Source organism: Cheilinus undulatus, linkage group 24 (assembly GCF_018320785.1).
Source record: "Cheilinus undulatus linkage group 24, ASM1832078v1, whole genome shotgun sequence".
Lineage (NCBI taxonomy): Eukaryota > Metazoa > Chordata > Actinopteri > Labriformes > Labridae > Cheilinus > Cheilinus undulatus.
The window spans coordinates 8,259,268-8,283,337 of NC_054888.1; the positions used below are offsets into that span (position 1 = coordinate 8,259,268).

The 24,070-nt window shown below is 38.4% G+C and overlaps 3 protein-coding genes across 4 annotated transcripts in view; 1 reads left to right on the forward strand and 2 right to left on the reverse strand.

The window, feature by feature from the left end:
- Positions 1–2,600: 2,600 nt before the first annotated feature.
- LOC121506358 lies at positions 2,601–7,375 on the reverse strand. The gene is made up of 8 exons (XM_041782134.1): positions 7,343–7,375; positions 7,164–7,210; positions 5,416–5,631; positions 5,236–5,304; positions 4,050–4,927; positions 3,729–3,866; positions 3,118–3,229; positions 2,601–2,801 (listed from the first exon to the last, which is right to left on the reverse strand). The coding sequence occupies exons 2-8, from the start codon at positions 7,198–7,200 to the stop codon at positions 2,728–2,730; spliced, it is 1,524 nt and encodes a 507-aa protein (XP_041638068.1). The 5' UTR covers positions 7,201–7,210; positions 7,343–7,375; the 3' UTR covers positions 2,601–2,727.
- A 2,678-nt stretch (positions 7,376–10,053) lies between these two features.
- LOC121506474 (adrenodoxin-like) lies at positions 10,054–19,636 on the forward strand. The gene is made up of 4 exons (XM_041782304.1): positions 10,054–10,557; positions 15,843–15,967; positions 16,074–16,203; positions 18,893–19,636. Exons 1-4 carry the CDS (start codon positions 10,424–10,426, stop codon positions 18,999–19,001), a joined length of 498 nt encoding a protein of 165 aa, XP_041638238.1. The 5' UTR covers positions 10,054–10,423; the 3' UTR covers positions 19,002–19,636.
- A 1,024-nt stretch (positions 19,637–20,660) lies between these two features.
- LOC121506079 (rho GTPase-activating protein 20-like) overlaps positions 20,661–24,070 on the reverse strand; it is a 33,579-nt gene continuing 30,169 nt past the window's right edge. For both annotated transcript variants that reach the window (XM_041781590.1, XM_041781591.1), the window contains exon 16: positions 20,661–23,973. In XM_041781590.1, coding sequence (XP_041637524.1) covers positions 23,206–23,973 — 768 coding nt within the window. In that variant the 3' untranslated portion in view covers positions 20,661–23,205. The remainder of the gene's footprint in view (positions 23,974–24,070) is intronic.

Consider the following 24,070-nt stretch of genomic DNA (forward strand, 5'->3'; position numbering starts at 1 on the left):
AGATATCCTCAAGGGCTTTATGAGATGTCAGTGTTAACAGCAATACAGCTGCGTTGCTTGGTGGCTGTCGATGCTTTCTTCCCGTCTTTTTCCGTAAGCCATGCCTCTATCGCTAGTCTTCCTGTAGTAGAAAATTGCCTGAACTCCTCCCTTTTCCCCCTAGATTTGCCTTCATCAACGCCTCAGTCTTTCTCCGTGTTTTTACATCTCATTCTCATTCCTGCTCATCGTGAAGTGACTGATTTTAAGGGGCATTGGAACAGTTTGCATGCCTCGCCGCTTGCGTCGTTCATGTTTGAATGGGGTTTCTGTGATATCAGACTAACACAAAAAAGCCACAGTAAGAAGCTCCTGTGGATTAAACTGTGTGATTTATATTTTTGCACCATACATGTTAGTGTGTGATTGAATCTGTGTGTGAGGATGCCAGTGATAAGTTTGTTTTTTATCGCCAAATTCTTGATTTCATTGTATGTTTCTGTGAACCGAAGTCACACGTTTCTGTTTTTTTAATGTGATATTGTATTAAGTTTTATTTAAATGTCACGGAAAGGCCTATCTGTGTCCTTCTTTAAGAGATTTCTGCAAAAGGTGCATAAAATGTCTCTCAATGCAGCTTTTTCTTTCATCTTCATTCATCGTTCTGACTAAAGACCACTGTTTGAGTTGTTCCACGACTGCAACAAACGGAGTGCCTTTATCCAGTGTGTGATTGACATAGAGATAGGTTTCTCTCATTTCTTTCTTAAGCTCATCTCCCCTGAATTTTACTGTCAAAATAAATAAAAAGCAGCATTCCAGATGATAAACCTCAAAAAGAGGAAGTGAGAATATAGGACTTTAAAGCAAAGCATACTATTTTGTGTCTTAGCAACATTCTCTGTGACTGTCACCAAATGGATGTGTGTATATCTGTGATTATTTATGAATACAGTATATAATGTACAGCATGATTTTTATTTCAGCGTATTTGAAATGTACTTTTTGCACTTTCCAGGTACTAAATTGTAACAAATTGTTTTAACTTGGCTCCCTAATCTGTACAAACTGCTTTGTATACACAGGTGGAAAAATGATCATTAAAGTCTTGTCTAAATTAAAGTAGGGTTATATGAATTTGTTATGACTCTGTATTTAATGGAACACAGAAAAGTGGCAAAAACCAACCAAGGGTCTGCGAGGACCCTGCTTTATCTATGCATCATTTTTCTGTGAGAAGAATCGCTAATTTTGGGGCTTTAAAATACTCAAAAACTCACCAAACTTAACAGAAAATTTTCCCCAAGTTTTGGTATTTTGGTGGAATCGTGCAAGTCCATCAAGCAGACATGAGATAGAGGACTGAGTAAGAGCTACCTGCATGAAAATCAGTAAACCTATGTATCATGATTAGACAAGAAAAAAGTCTCCTGGGGCCACCCTCTAAAATGTACAGGAAGTGCACTACAAAAAGCTAAAGGTGAAATTTTGGCATTTTTCGCCGATTCACTGGTTTCATACTTTTACAAACTAGTTTGAGGGATTTCATCTGACTGTCTCCAGATTTTTTTTGCTCATACTAGACAACCTGAAGATTTAAAGTTGTGCAAACTGTGAGTTTCCACTACAGGGTGGAGCCATGACCCAAGCCTAGACTTAAACTACTTTTTGTACATTTTTTTGCAGTGAAAATGTATGAATAATGCCTTCTAACTCTTTAGTGCTTTCACCAATCATCACCAAACTTTACAGGGATGATCACATATCGATCTTAAATATTTTCTTATATTAATATCATTACATTGTCACAGCGCCTCCTTCTGGCAATTGAACATTTCTGCTTCTGATTTTTTAACTTTCCCTTTGAATATTCAGCCCCCACACACCATTCAGCCTTGGCTTATAATTTTTGGTATACATATGGGTCATCATAAGACCTACATGAAAGCCTCTTGGACGCATGCCAAATCCCAACAGGAAGTAAACAAGCTTCATCTCTAGTTTCAAAATAACACATTTTTGATGGTGCCAAATGACTTTAACCTTTTATAACTTTAGTATACAATCTTCTGTGATCTTCTGCTCTTTCTTGCAAGCCTACGGTATCACACTGGTCACGCCCATGTGCAAATGTCTCATAATAACATCTCCGGCTGGCAACGGGAAGTGACACAAATGGGTCATATCTTCATTCCTCTTATTGTGCTTAACCAGTTAAGCTCTGATTTTGAAAGAAAGGTCTCAAAACACAGATATGTTTCATTAAAGGATATCTTGCCAATTTGACAGGAAGTATGTGCAACTCTCACACCAAACATCTGATTGCCTTATAATTTCCCATGTAGGATCAAGGTCTGCCCCTCTACATATTCAAACAATTATTTCATTGTTTTGATGTAGCACCCCTACTGTCAACAGAAAGTGACACAATTGTCTCGCCAATTTACAGGAAGTGACTGTAACTCATGAAATGTCTGATTTGCATGAAATCTCACATGATTAGGGTCTTCCCCTCTACATATTTAAATATGTGTGGGAGATGTGTGAGGGCCCTTCAGTGCTGCTTGCAGCCCTAGTCTTTATTTGTTGCTTTTCATGTTAAAAAACACCAAAGACAGGGGTAATATGCCAGGTTTATTCAAGGAAACTCAGACAGATTCATACAAAGGTATGGAAACTCATTTGAAGGTATGATTTTGACAAGAAACCAATCAAAAACACCCTCTTATCGCTGTCTCTTTATGGTTTTCATGCAGTGATCGGGTAAGAGCAGATGGATGCTCTCTTCAGCTCACAGTCGACCGCAGTCCACCAGCTCTGATCTGCAAAAAGCGGTAGGGACAGGTTAATAAAGGACACATTTTCTATATGTTTAAGACTATTTACACTGAAAATGTACAAAGGCAGTCATTCAAGTTAATATTTTAATATCTTATCAACCTTCCATGACGCAGACTAAGCTTATCTAAGCTTCCTTAATTCATAACCTTTGAATTAATAGTGCCATAAAAGCAAAAGTGCTTAATCTATGACTTGTTTAATGCTGTTACTGTGTTATAAGGAAAGACTAGTTGGAACTTTTCCAAAAAAAAAGATCTTGATTATGTGTTTACGGTATATGTTAGTGTTAGATATTACCTATCTTGAACATCTCCACACAAACAGGCTTGTCACTGTGAATGTTAGGATGGCCAGGCATCCAGTCGCTGTAGCTCCACTCTGACCCGTCAACCCAAGATGCCTTCTGGTTCTGAGGTGTGCAAAGCCAATACGCATACAATTAAGACTGGTTTGAACCATTCATTTTACAGAAACAATAAGATTATTCAAATGTTCTAAATAAGCCATTCAAAGTCCTTTAAAGAATAATACTATAGTACTAAAGTGTACTTTGAGTCCAGAAACATGCTTCTATCTCAAACTAAAAGCTCAGAGGTCAGTGTTCTACCAAGGTAAGAATAACATTATCTGTCCTGTTGATACCATATCTGATGACACTCTCCTTGGCCTCAATTCTGAGTGGGAGTTGGTGTCAAACTGCTGGCGTCATAGTCAGAAAGTTCATTACAAGGAGGTGGTTTGCTGACATGCATGTTTATTTTATTGTAGTGGGTTTTTTTCCTAGCTATAGATCCAATTAAATATTTAGATTTGGAAAGAATCTGAGTACTGGTGATGGTAGAATGGTACAATTTCAGTTGCCAAGTATGCAGAAGAGGAAAGGGTTGTGTATGAAAAGACGAACTTGCCTTTACAGTGCCTCCCAGCCAGGTCAGCACGGGGTTACTCTCACCACCCTTGGTCACCAGAGAGACCAGACGGGAATGCAGGTCGCCACTTGTTACAGATGCAAGCTCAGCATTTGGTGCAAGAGCTCTGCATAAGTCCTGGAGACAAAGGACAAAGAAAGTTCATGATTTAATTTGGAAAGCAACAAACAGTCAGAAGTGAAGAATAAAGGCTACAGTTTTAGGGGTGAAACAGAGCGGCCTTTCTGTTTTGGCCTAAACAGTGAAGGAATTAAGGCTTAATTACTCTTGTACATCATTTTAATACAAGAGTAGTCTAACCTGTGCATCTTGAAAGGCAAGTGGTGTGGGGTTGAACTGGTAGCAGTTTCCGTTGATGACCGCTCCTTTGCATTCAACTGTCTGGGTTTGGCGCCTGGAGGTTGAGGGTTCTGTTCCCTGTCGGAAGCCCATTGGGAGTGTTCGAATTGGTTCAGTGCCCTGCCTAAAACCATCAGGGATTGTCTTGACAGGTTCTGTGCCCTGTCTGTAGCCCTCTGGGATGTTGCGAACAGGTTCTGTGCCCTGTCTAAAACCCTCTGGGATCTTACGAACAGGCTCTGTGCCCTGTCTAAAACCCTCTGGGATCTTACGAACAGGCTCTGTACCCTGTCTAAAGCCCTCTGGGATCTTACGAACAGGCTCTGTACCCTGTCTAAAGCCCTCTGGGATCTTACGAACAGGCTCTGTGCCCTGTCTAAAGCCCTCTGGGATCTTACGAACAGGCTCTGTGCCCTGTCTAAAGCCCTCTGGGATCTTACGAACAGGCTCTGTACCCTGTCTAAAGCCCTCTGGGATCTTACGAACAGGCTCTGTGCCCTGTCTAAAACCAGCTGGAAGTGATTTCCTGGGTTCTGCTCCCTGTCTGAGAAGCTCAAGGTTTTGCAAAGATGGTTCTGTGCCCTGTCTGTAGCTCTCTGGGATGTTACGAACAGGTTCAGTGCCCTGTCTAAAGCCTTCTGGGATGGTCTTGACGGGCTCTGTTCCCTGTCTGAAACCAGCTGGGATTGCTCTAACGGGCTCTGTTCCCTGCCTAAAACCATCAGGGATTGTCTTGACAGGTTCAGTTCCCTGTCTGAAACCATCAGGAAGACGATAAGCAGACGCCATCTCCACACGGACCCAACCATGACCATTCCTCTGGGCTGGGACATCTTGAGCTTTTGAAAGACACAACATTTTCGACAATTCAGGCTTGACAGCAAGACCAAGGGTTGTAGCTATGTTAGTTCACACCAGCATGCTCGCATGCTAATTGTGGCTTGCTAATGTTAAGTAGATGTTTATCGTGCCCACTATAGAAAATGTGCATGTTGCCATGCTAAAATAGCTAATTATCACTCAAACACAAAAAAAGACAAATCTAGGTCTGCAGCACAATGGTTTGTCATTGTTTGTAGTGCCTGAAAGTACTGGAGAATGAATTATGATTGAATTTTATCATTGTAGCACTTACACCCATGCTTACCCTCTTCCAATATCCAGTGTCTTCTCTTCATCTCGCCTAATCCATTCCCACGAGAAGGATGGATTGAATCTGGCAAAAAAAAAGAGGTAGATAAGAATTATTTAAATTTTTTAGATTTCCTCACATGGAAACAAGTTCCTAGTTCCACCAAAATGTGTCCAGCCTCGTGTGTATTCTTACCTACTCTCCTCTCCATCTCACTGACGTAATCCTGAACAAGGCCAGTGTTGAGGTTTATGATGAATCTCCTGGAGGGCTCGGTACCTTGTCGGAAGTTGTCGGGAATCGGCTTGCGGATGTCGGAGTGTTCAGTGCCCTGCCGAAAGCCATCAGGCAGCCGGTAGGTATGTGACTTCTTATGGAAAGTTTGGCGTGCGAGTGGGGCAGCCTGGAGGCCTGTAAAGGACATATTTTACTTTACAGTTAGGTCACTTTTTGAAAAGCAAAGACTTCAAAGCAGAGTAAGTAGTCTTAAAAGGAACATACCAATTTGACCTTTTATAACAATGATTCATCACTGTGCTAGAATTACATGTGGGCCAAAGTTTTTTGCTTACTGTGTCATAAAGATCTATTGCCCTGATTACATTGCTGTAAGCCACGATTGACCAGGTTATAGACATTATTAAAGTTTAACTAGGACTGTCAAATAGAAAAAAAGCAATTTTTCCAAAAAATTCTGTGTTTTATGTCAAGAAAAGCTTTGGAGTGGTTCATTTTGTTGAAAAAACTTGAAGTTTTTACATTGAGATTGAAAAATTTCTTCAAGATCACATAAAAAATACTTTAAAAAATTATATTACTGGTGCATATTTCAAGCCATCAAACATAAATAGCTTAGAATGAAAATAAAAAAAAATCTGAAAAAAAAAAAAACATTTATTGCAATTTATGATAAAAGAACTATTATTTTTTATGTTAAAACAATAACAGCGTTTTTTTAAGGGGGGAAAAATGCTTAGAATCATATCATCTGCATACTGAAGAATACTATCAGTTATACTACTGAGAAAAATCTCTTTATGGAGGTTACTTTTATTCAGAATAACTATAGGGTTATAGACATTATTCAAGTTTTGCTAAGACTATCAATGGGAAAAAAAGCAGTTTTACCAAAAAATTCTGTGTTTTATGTCAAGAAAAGCTTTGGAGTGGTTCATTTTGTTGAAAAAACTTGAAGTTATTTCATTGAGATTGACAGATTTCTTCAAGATCACATAAAAAATACTTTTAAAAAATTATATTATTGGTGCGTATTTCCAGCCATCAAACATAAATAGCTTAGAATGAAAATAAAAAAATCAGGAAAATACATTTATTGCCATTTATGATAAAAAGAACTATTATTTTTTTCATGTTAAAACAATAATAGCGTTTTTTAAGAGGGAAAATGCTTAGAATCACATCATCTGCATATTGAAGAATACTATCCGTTATACTACGGAGAAAAATCTCTTTATGGAGGTTACTTTCATTCAGAATAATTATAGGGTTATAGACATTATTCAAGTTTTGCTAAGACTATCAATGGAAAAAAGTTTTACCAAAAAAGAATCTGTGTTTTATGTCAAGAAAAGCTTTGGAGTGGTTCATTTTGTTGAAAAAAGTTATTTCATTGAGATTGACAGATTTCTTCAAGATCACTTAAAAAAATGCTTTAAAAAGTATATTATTGTTGCATATTTCACACATAAATAGCTTAGAATTAAAATTCAAGCATTTATGATTAAAGAACTATTATTTTTATATTAAACCAATAATACTGTATTTTAGGGTAAAACAAATGCTTAGAATCACATCATCTGCATATTGAAGAATACTATCACTCATATTATGGAGAAAAATCTCTTTATGGAGGTTAATTTTATCCAGAATTACTACTTTAAATGTCAAAAATGATAGTGACAAAGAAATTTAACAGAACTTACCTGACAGTGTCAGGAACAACAGCACTAGCTTGAGCATCCTGTCGGCACTAGAATAAGCAGAGCAAATATTCATACGTCTTTGAAGCTACTGTAACTGCCTCTGCACTCCCTGCTCTATTTAAGCGGCTGTCAGTCTGGGTAGATAAGGTGTGTCAGGTATGTCAGTCTGAGTTGCTTACCTGTGGCAGCAGCAAGGAACACTGAGCCACTTTCACACATACGGTTTCCCATTAAAATGTTACAGTCTTGGTCATAAAGTCATAATAAGATTATTGATTGATTCGAAGTATTCATTGCACTTTGCCCTCAGGTCTTGTCTGACACTGGTTTGAACACAACACAGTTACAACAGTAGATAATTAAGTACACTCTGTGATGACCTTTGATGACCACTAAAACGCTCAGTGTTGCATGATGTGATGCTGACGCTACAACTTAAATTGAACCTGCCCTCTTTGTCCTGTAAGGTGAATGGCACCTGGTTCAATCAAGGCTGGTGCAATCGACATTTCTGCCAGAGAGCAGAGATGACAACATGTTTTTACGTGACTATGTGGGTCACCAAAGTTTGGTCCAGGGATGGGCTACCACGGGTTAATCACAACTTTAAACACAATGAATGTCAAAGAGGCCTGCAGATCTTTAGATGTTGTTCTGAGTTCTTTTGTGACCTGGATGAGTCAACAATACGTTCTTGAAGTGATTTTGGTAGGCCAGACACTGTCATTAAATGGCTCCTTCACTTCACTTTGTCCATCAGGTTCTACTTTTCACATAGGGCAAGCTACGTTTGGATGACTTTTCCCCTCAATGAATAAAACTAACATGTAGAAACTAAATTTTATATATACTTGGGATGTCTTTGTCTAATGTTAACATATGTCTGATGGCCTGAAATATTTAAGAGTGACAAATATGCAAAAGAAGAAGAAGATGATGTAAGAAGGTAGCAAATGCTCTTCCCAGCACTTTTATGTTGCGTATAAGCATGAGAAATTACACTGCCCTCAATCTCTGGCTCCATCTGGTGTATATTTGCAGTAGCATACCTTCTGCTGATATATCAAGAAAGCTTTCATCGCAAAGTCACATAAAACCCAAATCCTAACTGTAATTACAACAGTTAACACTAATGACAAAACGTTTATTGTGGCTTGAGGGATAAATGCGTTTTGCCTGTTTTTCTGTCCAGGAGAGAAGACATAATTTTCCTCAAAAGCTATGACCTTTCTTAGGCAACACTTGGAGGGTTGGTCTTTATCTCTCGGTTACACGACGGAGGAGTTCCTCCCCTTTGGAGAGCCCTTCCAAAGCGAGAAAAATCTCTTACTCAATCCACCGGCGGACGCTGAGGTACAAAACGAACACACGAACTCACTGATACTCTATTTGGCAGACTTCCGCACGCACGTGTACAGACACAACTCTCTATTAGCGGTGTCAAGCTGGCGTCAGTTATCCGGTACATACCTGAAAAATTAACGGTTGGTTTTTCAAAATAAAGTGCTGTCGAGTCAGGACAGTTTGCTGAACGCAAAATTCAGTTAGTAAGGGGACTCTTTTTGGTTATGGGGTCGCTTACTGTCTAAAATGTGTAAATCGAAGAAACACGCAGTTTGTATACGGGCACGTCATTTCCGTCCGAGTCTGTAACAGTTTTGGATTTTTCACAAGTTTTATTTGGTTTCTGCTGTTGTTTTTAACTCCAGTTTAGTTTTGCGTTATTTTGTCTATATGTCATTTTAATCAGTTTTGCCAACTTTTAACAAAATAGCCCGTTCTTCAGTTATTCTTGCCACTTTTCAACTCTTTTTCAACCCTTTTTTTTGTGAATTTGAAGAAATTTTGCCTCTTTTTGGCATATTTTTAGCTTTTTTTCCAGTTACCCTTTTCCTCTTACAACCAGTTTTGCCTATTTAAACCCGTTTTTATTTTTAAATCGCATTTTACCCATTTTGTCTCTACTAACCCATTTTTGGCATTTTTTAACCCTTTCCACATCTTCTGCCCATTTTGCCTCAGTTAATCCATTTTTATCAATATTAATCCTTTTTCAACACTTTTTTTTTTTTTTTTTTTTTGCTGATTTTAAATGCCTTTCACTCTTTTTAAACTTATTTTTGCTACCTATATCCCTTCACCTTTCTTTCTAACTGTTTTAACAATTTCTAAGCCCTTGTTGCAGCTTTCCGTCAATTATTTAGCTTCTGTTAAGCCGTTTCTGTCTCTTTTAGCCCATTTGTGCCACTTTTGATATATTTATGCCACCTTTAACCCATTTTTATTCTGTTCAAAGAAAATGGGTTTACATTTTGGCTGTATACAGCATTAATAAATTAAATTATTCGTTGCTTTGATAAGGGTGGTGGTTATTCAGATAAAAAAAGACAGGATTGGTTTTACTTGACTATATAGTATAGTTGCAGTCACTGCACGGTCATGATAATGCAGTTAAGATTTAAATAGCGACCGTGTTAACTGGTGATCTACAGCCGTTATAACATGTCTTGAACCAAATAAATGTGACTAAGGCATAGTTTATGAATGTTCTTGGAAAATACTGTGTTATTAAAGCGAAAGGGGGGGGGCAGCATTTAGTTCCGTCTTTGACATCACTTTTATAAGTCACCATTTAGCACGGTAACAATTGAAGCCACAACAACGTATCCACGTTTTGGCATAAATGTTTCGTCAAGAGCTTCCGTTTAAACGGGAAGTTACTGTGTTTTTTGAGTTAAAAAAAAAAGTTTTTCATTTTCAGATATACGTGAGTGTTTGGGAAACACCTTTGAATGTAAAGCTGCAACGTTTTGGTTACTTGAGCTTTTATTTTTGAAGTCATAACCGGATGTGGACTCACCGTGCCTACTCTAACGTCACCCCCATGCCAGGAAATACATCGGAGACCCGTCACATTTGCTATTTGCCTGCATAAACTTGTGTGGCGTGATTACAGCCGATAGTCTCTGCATGCTCTTTGTTTCCTGCTCATTATTACGAGCTAATGAACCAAATCAGCTAGGACCTTAGACCGCGGGCAGTTGACATATGTGTCGGGTTACGCAATGAACGTGACAGTGACAGAGTGATTTCTTGTACATAAAAAACGCTAGTTAAGCTAGCAGGCTAGCTCGCTCAAAACCTCTCTGGGGTGTCCGCGGTCGCTGGAGCTCGACGAAAGTGGACTGTGAAGCCCAGGTTGTGAGTGTCGGCAGCAGTTTGGATAGTTTTGAACTGCCTTTTCCGTGTCTGTACTTCAAATGGCTTTGGTAACGGCTTTCAGAAGGCTTGCTCACGTAAGGCTACGGGAGTATACGCGGAGGACGGCGGCTGTAAGTTGGAGCGCCTGGCTGACGGGTCAGAGGAGTTTTACCACAGGGACGCAGCCTCTGAGGTAAGTGAATTCACCTTATCACAAGGTAAACTGTATGCTCTGAAAGTCCACTGACGTCTTGTAAGGACAGAGCCAAGAAAACAGTTTAATTAGTAGTGCAGCTCTAGTTATATGTGTTGTCAAACATGGCAAAGAGCTGGACTAACGTCCACAATGCTGACTGCTGCTGGGGTCACCTTAGATCAGACGCATGTGGAGGGCAGACAGCACGTTTGAAAGGTTTAACTTGTGAAAATGCTTACTGTTTTCACAGCTAATAATCCCAGTAGTAGGAAATCAGCTGGACCAACACAGAAAGGGATAATCGAATCAAACTCAAGCTTTGTAGTGAGTTTCACTGGTCTGGTTTTTCAAGATAAGCTATCTAAAGTCAACAAAAGACACACATGGGTAATGAAACACAAGGATCAGGTTAAACAGGAAAATTGGAACAGATTCCGTATAAAGTATGTCATAACATATCTATTTTATCTTATAAATGGAGAATCAATCATCATTATGAAGCCTTGGAAGAAGCCAAAACTTGAAGGCTGAAGTGATCCATCCTACTCCGGTACAAAGCTGTAATCAAGGCTAGGCTTCCCATGGCCAAACAGAACCGGACCAGTTGAAGGTTTGGCGTTCTCAGCTGGCCTTAAACTGGTAAACACCAGCCCTGACCCTCACATATCACTGTCATTTTAAAAGTCAACATTTCAGACTGTTGTTTTAAAGTTCATGCAGTGCATTGGTTGGATGAAAGGTTTATAATTGACATATTTTGTAAAGAGGATTACATGGGGGTCTAGGGTGCTGGGATTTTCAGAGGGGTCATGGAGTTTGTTATGTATAGCTGAGGAAATCAGAATTATGTAGGTTTAGACTTTGGATTTTCTATGTGGGTATAATCGGGGCAGCAAGTCTGGGAAGTTAGCTCTCATCAGGAGCAACGCTTGTCACAGTGTGGCTAAGGTGATTATAGGAGGACATGCTTCTTTTTCATCATGACTAACTTTTCTAATTACACTCACAGATTCTTGCAGTGAAATAACAACAAAAAAAAAGTTTGCACCTTGTTTCAGTTCCAACCAAAAATCCACTGCAGTGAAATAGTTACTCTGGCTGCTTGGCTAATCAGATGAAGAATGTTTATCCTGATCCTGAATAGAAACATTAAACTGGGTGAATTCAGGTGGATTTGTAAACACATGCTCAATGAGCATTTGTGTGCATTTTTTAAAGAGTGTTTTTGATATTGGACGTGCAATGTATAACATCCTTATTTCAGAAAAGATCCCACACAATCTTTCCTCTATAGATAGCATGTGCAACAGGTCTTTCCATTTTTAGATGCTTTTAACTAATAGTGTCAAAACTTTTAAAGAGTCTTTTTAAAATCCTTTATTTTAGTATTCGGTTACATCAAGAAGTACCCAACGCTTTTAAACATCAGATCTTCAGTCAGATTTCAAGATTTTGTGAGTGATCAGGATCACCATCTGGATCCAGGAATTTTTTTTAAGGGTTCTGTACTATTGGGAGATAGGGCTAATGGTAGAGGTCTGCACGCTCTGAGTGCTTTTCTAGTTGGTACTGATATTTGCTGTTGAAACTCATCAGGGAGTTAGAAAACAAGATGTTCTTTTTTGTTTTCCAGTAATTTTGTACAGTACTGTCTCAGTTTAATCACAAAAAACATCCACTAATTCTTCCTGCTGAGAAGTTTGTTTACAACATTAGATGAAAAAACAAATGCAATTTCAGCTGAAATTGTGTGGGGATGCTGAGAGCTGAACTGTGGAAGAACTGCTGAAAATAGCGGATAAAACAATAAAATAGCTGAAAATAGCATTAAAAAATGCCAGAAAATAGCATAAAAGAGCTAAATAGCATAAAAATAGCTGAAAATAGCATAAAAATATCTAAATCAAGCATAGAATAGCTAAATAGCAAAATAACTGAAAATAGCATATAAATAGCATAAATAGCCAAAAGGCAAAAAAAGCTGAAAAGCATACAAATGGTTGAAAATGCATATAAGCTGAAGAGTGCAATACCTGATTAGTGAAAAATGGAAAAAAAAACATTGAAAAAGAGAGCCATTTAGAAATTTGTCTCAAGATTTACACTCAAACACATTGTTTTATACTTTAAGAAGCTGAAGAGTATGATAGTAGAATAGTGAAAATAGAGAATAGAAAATATAGAAATATATAGAATAGAAAATATAGAAAAGCCAAAGTTAGGAGGAGTTGGAAAAAAGTGCTGATTTGTTAAATTTTTCCATCTGTTTGGCATTCTTAAACAAAGTTAAATATTTTAAAAATTATAAACGTTAGAAAAGAGAAAAGTCAAAGCATGACAAAGAAACTTATTTTTTTAAAAGTTTAAGCAGTGTTGATACGACAAAGTATGAAGGAGGAGATAGCCAGCGTGGAAGAATAATAATAAACAAAATGGCCTACCCAAATATCAACAGTGTGGATGCTAACTCAGCATCCCCACTAATTAACGTGGTAGCAGGCCACTCACAATTGGACCGCGGCCTGCATTTGGCCCCTGGGCCATAGTTTGGACACCTCTGGTTTACACAGTAATTATTAGAGATGCATTGATTGTAAAAATTATGGCCGGCATTTAGCAGATGCCAACGCCAATAGAGATTTTTTTTATTTCAATATTTCTTTTGGAGTACTGCTCCTAGTGCAGGGGTGTCTAAACTATGGCATGGGGACCAAATATGGCCCTCTGCCCACTTTTGGTAGGTCCCCTAAAATGATTTAAATTAAATGAAATATGGCCCTCAAGTATGAGGCTTTTGGTAGACTGTATTATACCTCTTAGTTTCAGCACAAGGCAGTGCTACCATGCTAATACTGTAAACAAACATTTTGACAACAATGCTGTTGTTATAAGGACTAAATTGAGACACTAAAAATATTAAACACAGTGGCAACCAATATATCTTAAATAATAATGCCCTAATGGATTACAGCAGAAAAGAGCAGCACCAATGATGTTCCAGGGGCGGAGCCAGTGGTAGCCAGAGCCGACCGGGGCCCCCTGAAATCTGATTGGTCTCCTCAAAATCCTCAGAATGATTTGCCATTTGTCCTGCCAGCAATTTAAAGCATACCCAATCACTGAGCATATCTTTACCTGTATTAGTCTGGTTTTACTTACATTAATATCAAAGTGAGGTATATGGAAGTGGCCCCACCATCCTTATATATTTCTGTATGTGACCCCCAATGGAAGAAGTCTGGACACCCCTGTCATAGTGTGTCTGTCACATTTGGCAATCTGGCAATGAAAGAAATGACCCAATATTTGGTGCACAGGACTTAAATTTGTTTCTGTGATGTTAAAACAGGTCTAGATGTTGTCTGATTTTTGACAGTACGATATCAAAGTTAAAGATTCTGGTCTATTTCAGAAGCCAAAGGTGATGCGTAACAAACAGTCCCTAACCTGAAAATATTTAACTCACTGTAATGCAAGGCAAGAACAGGGTGGTCTATTTCAGAAGCTGGAGTCTTCAGTTTGAGTAATTTGGCTTTAGACTCTGTGTGAATAAGGACTTTGATTATCTGTGGAGTACATGATGTCTGGATATTCGCACAGCATTGTTGAAAAACGACTTCTGACTTTGTTTATGCAGTATGTAGATAAAGGTCGTGATGCATGAGAGTAAACATGTTTGATTTATATAATGATGAATTGTGTACTCAGTAGTAGGGCTGTCAGGATATGAAAGGCTTAATCTTTAGTGGAATTGAAACAGTTTTGATACCCAAACCACAATACTAGTCTTAAGCGTCCGTTACTGGGTAATTTGTAGCTTTAGTTACAGTAAAATGCAGACAGAATTTGTTTTGGGTTTTTTTTAAACAATATTTCATGGTCTTTGTCTTCTCTTACACATGTTCTGTGTAAAAGATGTCTATTTGAAAAGTTTGGACTAAATTCCCAGAAATTTACACCATTTAATCCTTACAAATCCTGTCACTTCAGCTGGCTGAACTGAGTGCAGTGTCAAGTTTTAGCCACCAGAGAGCAGCGTCAGTCTGGGAAGGTTGGAGCCTTCAGGTAGTTGGAGAAAGGTACAAAATACCATTTAATATATGAATCTTCCTGAGACCTGAGACCTGAGCTGGGGAACTTGATCACAAAGCCTTAAATATTATGGTGAAGATTTCCCCTAAAATCCACGCAGACTCCTTAAATTTTAAAAGCAAATTCCCTTTAAGTTTTATTAAACAAAGCCACTGAAAATAAATCAATACTTTCCCCAATATTCTGTGAAAATGATGGGAAGTTCCCCCAAACATCCAAACACATTCCCTGAAATTTCCATGGATCTTTTGACAATTTCAAAGGACACCCCCCTCCCAAATTTCCCAAATAAATCAGCTAAATTTCCATTAAAAAGCCAACTTTCTATAAAAATACCTACAGGTTTGTATCAAATACACCCAAACATCCAAACAAATTTGCTTTAATTTCTGTTTAAATTCAAGGAAAATTTCAAATATACAATCCCCAAAATTCCCAGCCAATAAGTAAATATATTTGCCAAAATTCCCTGAAAATATCTTGAAATTTCAAGGCATATTCCCCTTAATTTCCATGAAAATTTTTGAAAATTTAAATGGACAAAAAAATGCAATAAAAATACCAAACATTTACAAATAAATTTCAAATATTTCCACAAAAATAGCTAAAAAAGTCCTATCAATCCCCCAAACATCCAGATAAATTCCCTTTAATTTCTAAGAAAATTTCAAAGGATACCTTCCCCCAAATTCCCAATCAAGTTACAAACAAATTGCCAAATTTCCATGAAAATACTGGAAAAAATTTCAAAGCAATTTCTCTTAAGCAACCAAACAGACTTTCCAAATTCCCAGGTCTAAAATTTCATAGCATTTTCAAAATTTGAAATGAAACTCTCTAAAATAAACAAACATATCACAAAATTTCCTTGAAAATACTTTAAAAATACCCACAAATTCCCCAAAATATCAAAACAAATTCACCAGAAGTTCCATTAAAATTCCTGAGAATTTCAGAGCAAATTCTCCCAACATTTGAAGCAAATTAGGCTTTTTATTTATTAATCCTAAAAGTAGAAACTATTACTATGTTGTAGAAAAGCCAAATGTTATGTACTCATATGTTAAATTTCTGTCATTGTATACTGGATTTCTATCAGCTCTAATCTTTGTGTCTGTGTTCCTAATGTGAGAAATGTGGGCTGTTGTGATTGTTGGAATAGAGAAGGTCAGCTGTTCTCTCTGTCTCAGGTCAGACAACAAGGTGACGATCCACTTCATCAACAGAGACGGAGAGAAGATCACAGTGAAGGGCTCGCCTGGAGACTCGCTGCTAGACATCGTCATTAACGAAGACCTCGACTTTGATGGTTTTGGTAAGAAAGCAAAAACACAAAAAAGCAGAGACGGTCCTATCAGATGGCTGCCTGCTCTCACATCTGTCAGATAAGCTCTAAAATGTGTGTTTGTTGGTGTGTTCAGGAGCGTGTGAGGGCACCCTGGCATGCTCCACATGCCATCTGATCTTCGACGAGGACGTCTACAAGAAGCTGGGGCCGGTCACAGATGAGGAGATGGACATGCTAGACTTAGCTTACGGCCTGACTGACACGTAAGTTTAAACCAGCTCACCAACATCTGGAGGGAAAACACTCCCATTAAAGACTGAATGATAAAATCAGGCATCATCTGCACAGACAGTACATGTTAATGTAAATATTCTCTGTTGATTGTATGTTTTTAATCAGTTGGCCTCGTCATTGTCAGCCGGTAGATTTAAAGTAAGTGATCTCACATCCTGCATTATGCTGATAAGTTAGTTACCAGGATGTAATGAGATTTGTCAGAGCTGATCAGTTAATCAGAGAAGGACAAAGAGGTAAACATAACAGGGCCGTCCTCCTACACCAGCATTAAACCGCCCACTTTCCTCCATCTCTACTTCCATTAGATTAAGATCATTTAGAAACACTTAAGACATGGAACTACCAATATTTGGTTTAATTCTTCACTACTCTTTGCATCTGTCTGATAAAAACACAGCCCTGATTGACCCTGGGGATGTCTTAATACTACAGTTCTCGCCTTCAGTGTGAAACTAGCAAGAAATCAAACAATAGTGATGCTTGTTTAGATGGTATGATGCAAAAATAGAAGTCCTGTGCACCTAATTTTGGCTCATTTCTTGTTCTTATTTCACTAAATTTGCAGGCAAACTTCTGCACAGTGGCATTTTTTTGAATACTGACCTCTCTTTGTTTCTGTTTCAGTAGCTTCTGGCTAAAAATATACCTGAAAATCTGCTGTTTTTTTTAAGTTTGTGCACTTTTTTGATCACTTGAAATTTAATTTATATGTAAAGACTTTGACACAACTGCTACAACAACGCCATCCCACCCAATGAAACTGCCAATTTATTTTGCATGTAAGGCCACTGGTTCCCAACCCCAGGTCCTATTACACATAAGAGGGCACCAAACATCACAAACAAGGCGCATTGTCAAAATTAGATGAAATCATGATAAGAAAAACAATCTGTAACAGGGGTTTATCAGCACCCTAAAACATTAAAAATAAAGAGGATCTGTTATTTAAAAAAAAAAAAGATATGTTTTTGGGCTTTTTATGCCTTCATTGATTATATGAGGATAGCTGATAAGATCGATAAGAGAGAGCTGGGAGAGACGTGAAGGAAATGGTGCCACGGACTCGAACTTGAGCCGCCTGCATACATGGCGCCTTAAACCCTTGGCCATCTACGCCCCAGGATCTGTTGATTTAAATAAATAATAATAATAATAATAATGAATTTTGTGGGGAAAAAGTTATTTTGGAGATTATAGTCCTTTATTTACAAGAAACCAAACTCAGTACATCTTAGTTTAAAAAGTCATAAATGTACAGGAAAAATGTGAAACTTACACATTAAAAATGTGCATATTTTGACTTTATAAACACAAAAATTTCAGATTTTCCTAGTCATAGATTTACAGCATTGTAAAGCCACACTGAAAACAGTGGCTGGATTGACCCATTTCATAGACATGTCTCATTGGGATGATAATGTGATGATTTTGGGCTAAAATTATAAGTATTTCCTTTTTGACAAGGCCGTACATGAGGGGGGATAAAGGAGAGAGCTCTTCCAAAATGTCAACCCCTTTTTTAAAACAGAAGAAAAAAGGGATAAATGTGCAAAAAGGTATTTAAAGTGGCACAGAATCAAAATAAAAGCTTGTTTAAGTCATTGCAGAAACGACTTCAAACAGGCAAAAATGGGTTAAAAGAGGCTAAAAAAAAGTTTAAAATTGGCAAAAACAGCAGGAAACATGGGGAAAAGCTGTTAAAAAGTGTCAAGAATGTGTGGGGAAAAAAGGCAAATTGGGCAAAAATGTTGAAAAACAGCTTACAAAAGTGGCATATATCAACTGAAAAAAGAGGTTAAAAAGTGGCACAAATGAAAATCTTCCACATCAGTAGTATCAGCGAAACACTCTTCAAATTGAAGTAGCTGTTAGCCAGGATCGTTAGCACCAATGCCACTGATCAAACACACATTTGTATCATCAATAAATCACAACTGGGATTGACTAGTAGCAATTTCAAACATTATTTGTTAGACTGTCCACTGCAGAACTAGTGCAAGGAAAACGGCTTCATCTGGTGTTATTTTCTTCCATGCAATCAGCTGTTTCCGACTTTATAATCTCAAAAACTAAAAGTTTTGATTTAAATTAACAACTTTCAACACAGTGAGCATGCAGTGCAGCAGGGTACAATGTCTGACGTTAGCATGCTGTAAGGATGTTGGTTATAGTTTTTCTAGTTGCTGCATAGTTGTAGTAATAATAGATTCCCAAAGCACACCACTGGTGTAGACCAAAAAAGGAGCTAAAAATGTATCGTAGAACTTTGAGAGATGCATTGATTATAAAATCAGAGCAGGTACCAGTGTTTAAACTATTTTAGCAGAGACAGATGTGTTTTTAGAACTTTTTTTGGTGAAAGACTCGCAAAATGTCAACAGTTTCTCCATGTTTGACCACTAAAACAGATCATTTCTCTTTTTCTGCCTAAAGAAATGTTTCTATACCAGCAGTCAGGTGCAAAAAATTCTACATATGCAGGTTTTAGACAAACTTTGTAAATAATGAGTATGAAAGTTTGTTCTTATGAAATTTAGAGGATGCTGGGATGTGACTCTTTTGTGAGTTTTGAGTAGGCAGCCTTCATCTAGAGTTGAGTTTGTAGTCAGAAATGATGTAAAATATGACATGAAATATGTATTTCTTTTTTTACAGATCTCGTCTGGGCTGCCAGATTTGTCTTACCAAGTCCCTGGAAGGCATCGTGGCCCGGGTCCCCGAGAGCGTAGCGGACATCAGACAGAGCAAAGACGGCTCCTCCTAACAGACGTGACGTTGCAGACAGCATAATTGGGGCTGAGGGTTTGTTCTGTATGCACAGGGATGATGGTGGGTGTGAAATCTGTCAGCACTGCCTCTGCTCATCCCTCCTTTTTTTAAAAAAGAAAAAACACATTTTCAACTAGAGCCAGCTCTGGACCCCCAGGTCATGTGAAACCAGAACTCTTTACTCAGAAGGCAGAATCACTTTTATAGGCAAGATTTTTAGACTAGTGGAAGACAGACTTATTAACTATTAATCTGCACTGATTTAAGGTTTTTAATCTCATAAAGACGTCTTCACCTCAGCTTACACTTCCATCTGGACCAGAAACGTCTCAATGCAACATTCAACTCTCTTCTTTTTCACTGAACAATGCAATGAAATGGTGCATAGCTGCTCACAGCATGACTGAAACATTTGAACCAACTAACAGTTCAACGCCTTAAAGATTGTGCTGATGATGACCTCTGTAAACCTCTATTTTATTCCACCTATGTATACCCACCCCTACTATTGTTTGTTTGATCCAATCCATCATGTAACCGTATAATTTCATCATGATTGTACATAGCTAGAACACAAACGTATACCTATGTATAGAGTGAAAAAGAATGTAATAAAAATCACCTTTCTAATGGCGTGTTGAACTGTCAGTTTTTAAAAGTTATGAGTTAAAAATGAGCACAAAGTGAAACCGTTTTTTCATAGGTCACTTTATTTGCAAATACAGCTTTATAGGCCGATATCTTAGGTACATCTGCATAGAAAGGAGGCATGGATGATATTAAAGCAACAGTCTTGTGGCCTAGTTAAAGGTTTGAGCTGCCTAAATATCAAGCTTTCATAATAAGAATGTGCTAGTATCCCCCACAGATGATCATATTTACATATAAGATACACTGTTCATAATTTACATTAGTACAGGCTTCTGTGAAAACCACGTTGGCACCTACAATGTAAACCTAAAGATAGCAACTCGTAAGTGAACTGAACCCATTTTCTAAGTGCTAATGCTGAGAAGTGTTTGAAATATGTTGTGTAAATAACATTTAAAACCGTCGTGAACAGCAAAGATTTACTGCCAGCATAACTTATCATCTAAAAGTGTCAGTTAATCTTGATTTTTTAACCCTTATTGACATTGAAATTGGCAAAAAGCAGTACAAACATCCAAAAAACAAAGGATACCTTCAGGTTGCCCTTTCATTTAAGCATAATTATAAGCTCGATATAAAACAACTTGAAAAAAGGTTATAAGCTCATTGCAACACCAATGATGGTTCTGAATTTAGACTATAATCATGAATGTATTTGCTGTTATATGCTTAATACTTACTCAAACATACAAGGTGCAATTCTTGGCATATCTGTTGTCTCCAAGGCTGCATTTACACCACAGTCCAAGCATTAAAGGTCATATATTTTACCCTTTTAAGACAAGTTTATATTGGTCTCAGAGGTCCCCGAAACATGCCTGTCAAGTTTGTTGCTGAAAAAACACTCCAGTATTGGATTTTTCATGTATAAAAACTCCTCTGTTTCAGCCTCTCTCAGACCGAGCTGTTTCTGTGTCTGTAGCTTTAAATATTACTGAGCTGTCTGACTCCACCCCTAACCACACCCCTCTTAGGAAATGAATGTGGCTCTTCCGCTCAGGAGGGCGGAACTTTCTTCCAGGTGGGGAGGGCCAACTGAACCTGGGGGCGGGGCTAACTCCCCACATTACATCATGAGGGGAAAATCTCAGAACGGCTTGTTTCAGCACACATTTTCCGAAAGGTGGTATTTGAAATTGAATAGTCCAAAATAATCTCAGCCTATACTGATATCAACACCCATATCTAAATGTCGATCAGAGCCAAATTTCAGTCCTTAAAATAGACTTTAAAGTGTAAAGAATAGGGGTGTAATGGTTTTTTGTAATCATTACTGTTCAGGGGTCGCAAATTCGATGCCCATAGCCCCACGACAAATACGACTGAACCATTAAAAAGAGAAAAGAAGAAAAAAATTAGATAAAAAACAAAAAAAACTTTAACAGTATTTACCCACCAATCTTAGTGGCAGCACTGCTCATAAGTGTTTTGCTAATCGCTGTTAAATCACCGATGAGGAAGAAGAAGTCACCGTCATTTTAAAAACATACGAAGAAGAAATGTTTCCTACACTTTTCATCCTCTCCTAAGCAACACGCTGGTTTTAAAAAGCCTACGGACCATAAGAGAAGACCGACGACCGTGTTTTTAATCACTCTGCACAGGCTCTGAGTTAACGTCCCATCCTGTGTGTACATGAGCTAGTCTGTGATCCTCCTCTGATGAATATGAGTCAGGATTTTGCACGAGTAATCACTGCACAGCGTTACAGCATGCTTTATAAATCACAAATATGATACACTGCTCTGTAAGCAGTGTAATTAATTTGCATTTTATGTTGTACACTTTATTTTTTAAATCAGGAGATAGCGGGCTGTTTTCTGTTAACCTTTTCATTTTGCAGATTTTTTTTTGTCTTGTGTTTAATATATCAGGCTGTGCAAACTATCACTGATAGTCCTTTATAACACTAGATGGAATAAAGTATTGATGTAATCATATATTTTCAATATGTAAAATTATTAGTTGCACTAACATTAGTAAAAAAATAAGTAAGTGAGGGGCATCTAGAATTATAAATCTGGGACTCCTTGTTTTTTTATCGAACTGAACCCGTACCGAACCGTGACCCCAAAACCGAGGTACCCATACCAAACTGTGACCTGTGTGAACCGTTACACCCCTAGTAAGGAATGATGACTAATAAAGAAAGCCAAAAAAGCCAAAAACTCCCCAAACTTATTTGTTTTGTTGTTCGTACGGCCAATATTTTGTAGCCAAAATATTGAGTCTTAAATATCAGCTGAAATGTTCTGATCTGCTGATGCAGATAATTAAGTTTTTAAGCTTCTATCTGCTGATACCGATATCTTACCAATTATGTCGTGCATCTCTGGTCTTTGTTTACCCAATTCTGTAAAATCCAGAATATAATTTGCACTGTTTCACGGGACAGTCTTTTTTTTTTTTTGGGGGGGGGGGGTGTCTACCAGAGGGAAAGCTATGCCCAGTTGCCCTGAACCATGCTTGTCCCTTCTTCCCAGTCCCTGCTGGCCAGCACACATAAAGCTCAACCAGCCTGGGCACAGATCATCATAGTGTAATAATGTAACTTGGACAGTGTTTAAAATTGTTGTGCAAACTGGACTTATGGTGCTCAAGCATGCTTGGGAATGGTACAGATTGCCTAGTGGGAGTGCACCCTTGAATGGTCTCTGCATGATTTCCATTGGATTCAGCAGAGTCAAGTTTCTGTACAGATGTGTAACTCTTTTAGTACGCTCTGTTTTAGTGTAAACTCCTACCCTTGCAAGCTATTGGTGCAGCAGTTAAGCTCTTTGAAACTACACTGATAGTTGCGAAGTACAGACCCACAGTCTGTGAGTTGAGCTACCCATCTCTGCTGGCTTGTCTTTAATTGGTGTCTTTTCAGTCATTAAGGCTGGTTTACTTAACAGCACTGTTGTTTTTTAAAATGTATGATTGTTACCGAATGAAGAAGTAAATTCGTTTTACAGTAGCGTCACCAGCTTGATTTTGAAATGTGATATTTTTCGAAAAAAAAAAACAAAGTTGGTGAACTTGTGCATAAAACCTTAGACTGCCAATCCTGCAAAAGACTCAACCATCCACATTTAAATACAGCTCTACATTCTACGTGTCCAGGGTTGTTTGAAAGGCAAAATTAGGAAAGTTTCAATTGGCTGGATTTATATTTAGTACAGTCTAGAACAGAACCAATCAGTTGGACTGTGCTAAGTATTTCATTCTATCAAAAGTAGCATCATTTCTGAATGTGTAAATCCAGCCTCGAGGACATTGAAGCAAAGCAGAAACATTCCCTTAATGGCAAAAAGCACTAGGCAAGTTTAAAAAGTACTTATCACTTATTTTACAAAATGTACCCAGCCTTGTGTTTACAATCATTTCCTCCCTGCTATCTCTACTATGGCATAACCGTTACGTCCACAGACTCAGGCAAGTATGTATCACAATTTAAGGGTCTGAGAACACAACAAAAAGCAGTTATTTAAGTTGGCAATATTATCTATTTTCCAGTATTCTAGAATCTGCTGCAGGTAAGTGGTATCGCTTTGCTAAAGGTTAAATTAAACGAAGGATTCTTCAGCGAACAGAAGCTGGTCAAAGTCTGGTTCTGCCTTTGCATCGCTGCATCTCTTAACCCATTCCCTGCGACTCTCCACCAAGGCGAGTGCCACCTGCTGGCTGCTCTGGGGGTTGCTGCGCGGGTGGGAGGAGAAGTACTCCTTCACTGCTTTAGTGGCGAAAGGGGTGAGGCAGAACCGGGCCTCTGACGTCTCTCCCTGCCAGTCCACATCAGTCACCCTCAGTCCTGGATCGCTGGGCAGCCTCGCCCTTGTGAAGCTTGAGACTCGCTCTACGACCTGCCGCATTGGTTCAGACACCCGGCGTTGGTTGACTTTGGCTTTGTATCCCTCGTCAATGGAATGCGGCTTGTTTTCCTTGAGTACGGATAGAGATAACCGATCCTGATTGTAAAAGAAGGATGTCGATTGCTCCTTCAGCAGATTCCCTTCACTTTTTACTGTGGTGCCACCGTCACTGACCTGCTTGGCTGACTCTGGAGACCATACCCAGGGGGACATTGGCATATGGAGACTACCTGTAGAGCGGTGGTGGGAAGGGGGGCTGGATGACATCTTAAGCTGTCGAGGATTGCGAGTCTCCTGGCTTGGCCACTCTCCTACGTGTCCTTTTCCTTCTGCATCTTTTGAGACTGTTTGGGTAGTTTCGGACTCGCCATGACCACTGGAAACAAGTCCTCCTCCGATCTCAGCTACTTTACCTTTCTCTGAGGAGAGTTTCCCAAAGGTGAGCAACTTAACAGTTCCTTCCTGTTAAAGGAAACATACACACAATATTAACCTTCAATGGTGCAAGGACAGTGTGCAACATGGTACAAGTTTCAGCTTAATCCCAGCCAAAAGCTTG

What these genes read in the sequence shown, in the direction of transcription:
- LOC121506474 (XM_041782304.1), top strand. Translation starts at nt 10,424, where the DNA reads ATGGCTTTGGTAACGGCTTTCAGAAGGCTTGCTCACGTAAGGCTACGG. An exon ending in ACAGGGACGCAGCCTCTGAG is followed by an intron (nt 10,558 to 15,842) that starts GTAAGTGAATTC and finishes TCTCTGTCTCAG; the next exon opens with GTCAGACAACAAGGTGACGA. An exon ending in CCTCGACTTTGATGGTTTTG is followed by an intron (nt 15,968 to 16,073) that starts GTAAGAAAGCAA and finishes TGGTGTGTTCAG; the next exon opens with GAGCGTGTGAGGGCACCCTG.
- LOC121506358 (XM_041782134.1), bottom strand. Translation starts at nt 7,200, where the DNA reads ATGCTCAAGCTAGTGCTGTTGTTCCTGACACTGTCAG. An exon ending in GTTGTTCCTGACACTGTCAG is followed by an intron (nt 5,632 to 7,163) that starts GTAAGTTCTGTT and finishes TGTCCTTTACAG; the next exon opens with GCCTCCAGGCTGCCCCACTC. An exon ending in TGAGATGGAGAGGAGAGTAG is followed by an intron (nt 5,305 to 5,415) that starts GTAAGAATACAC and finishes TTTTTTTGCCAG; the next exon opens with ATTCAATCCATCCTTCTCGT.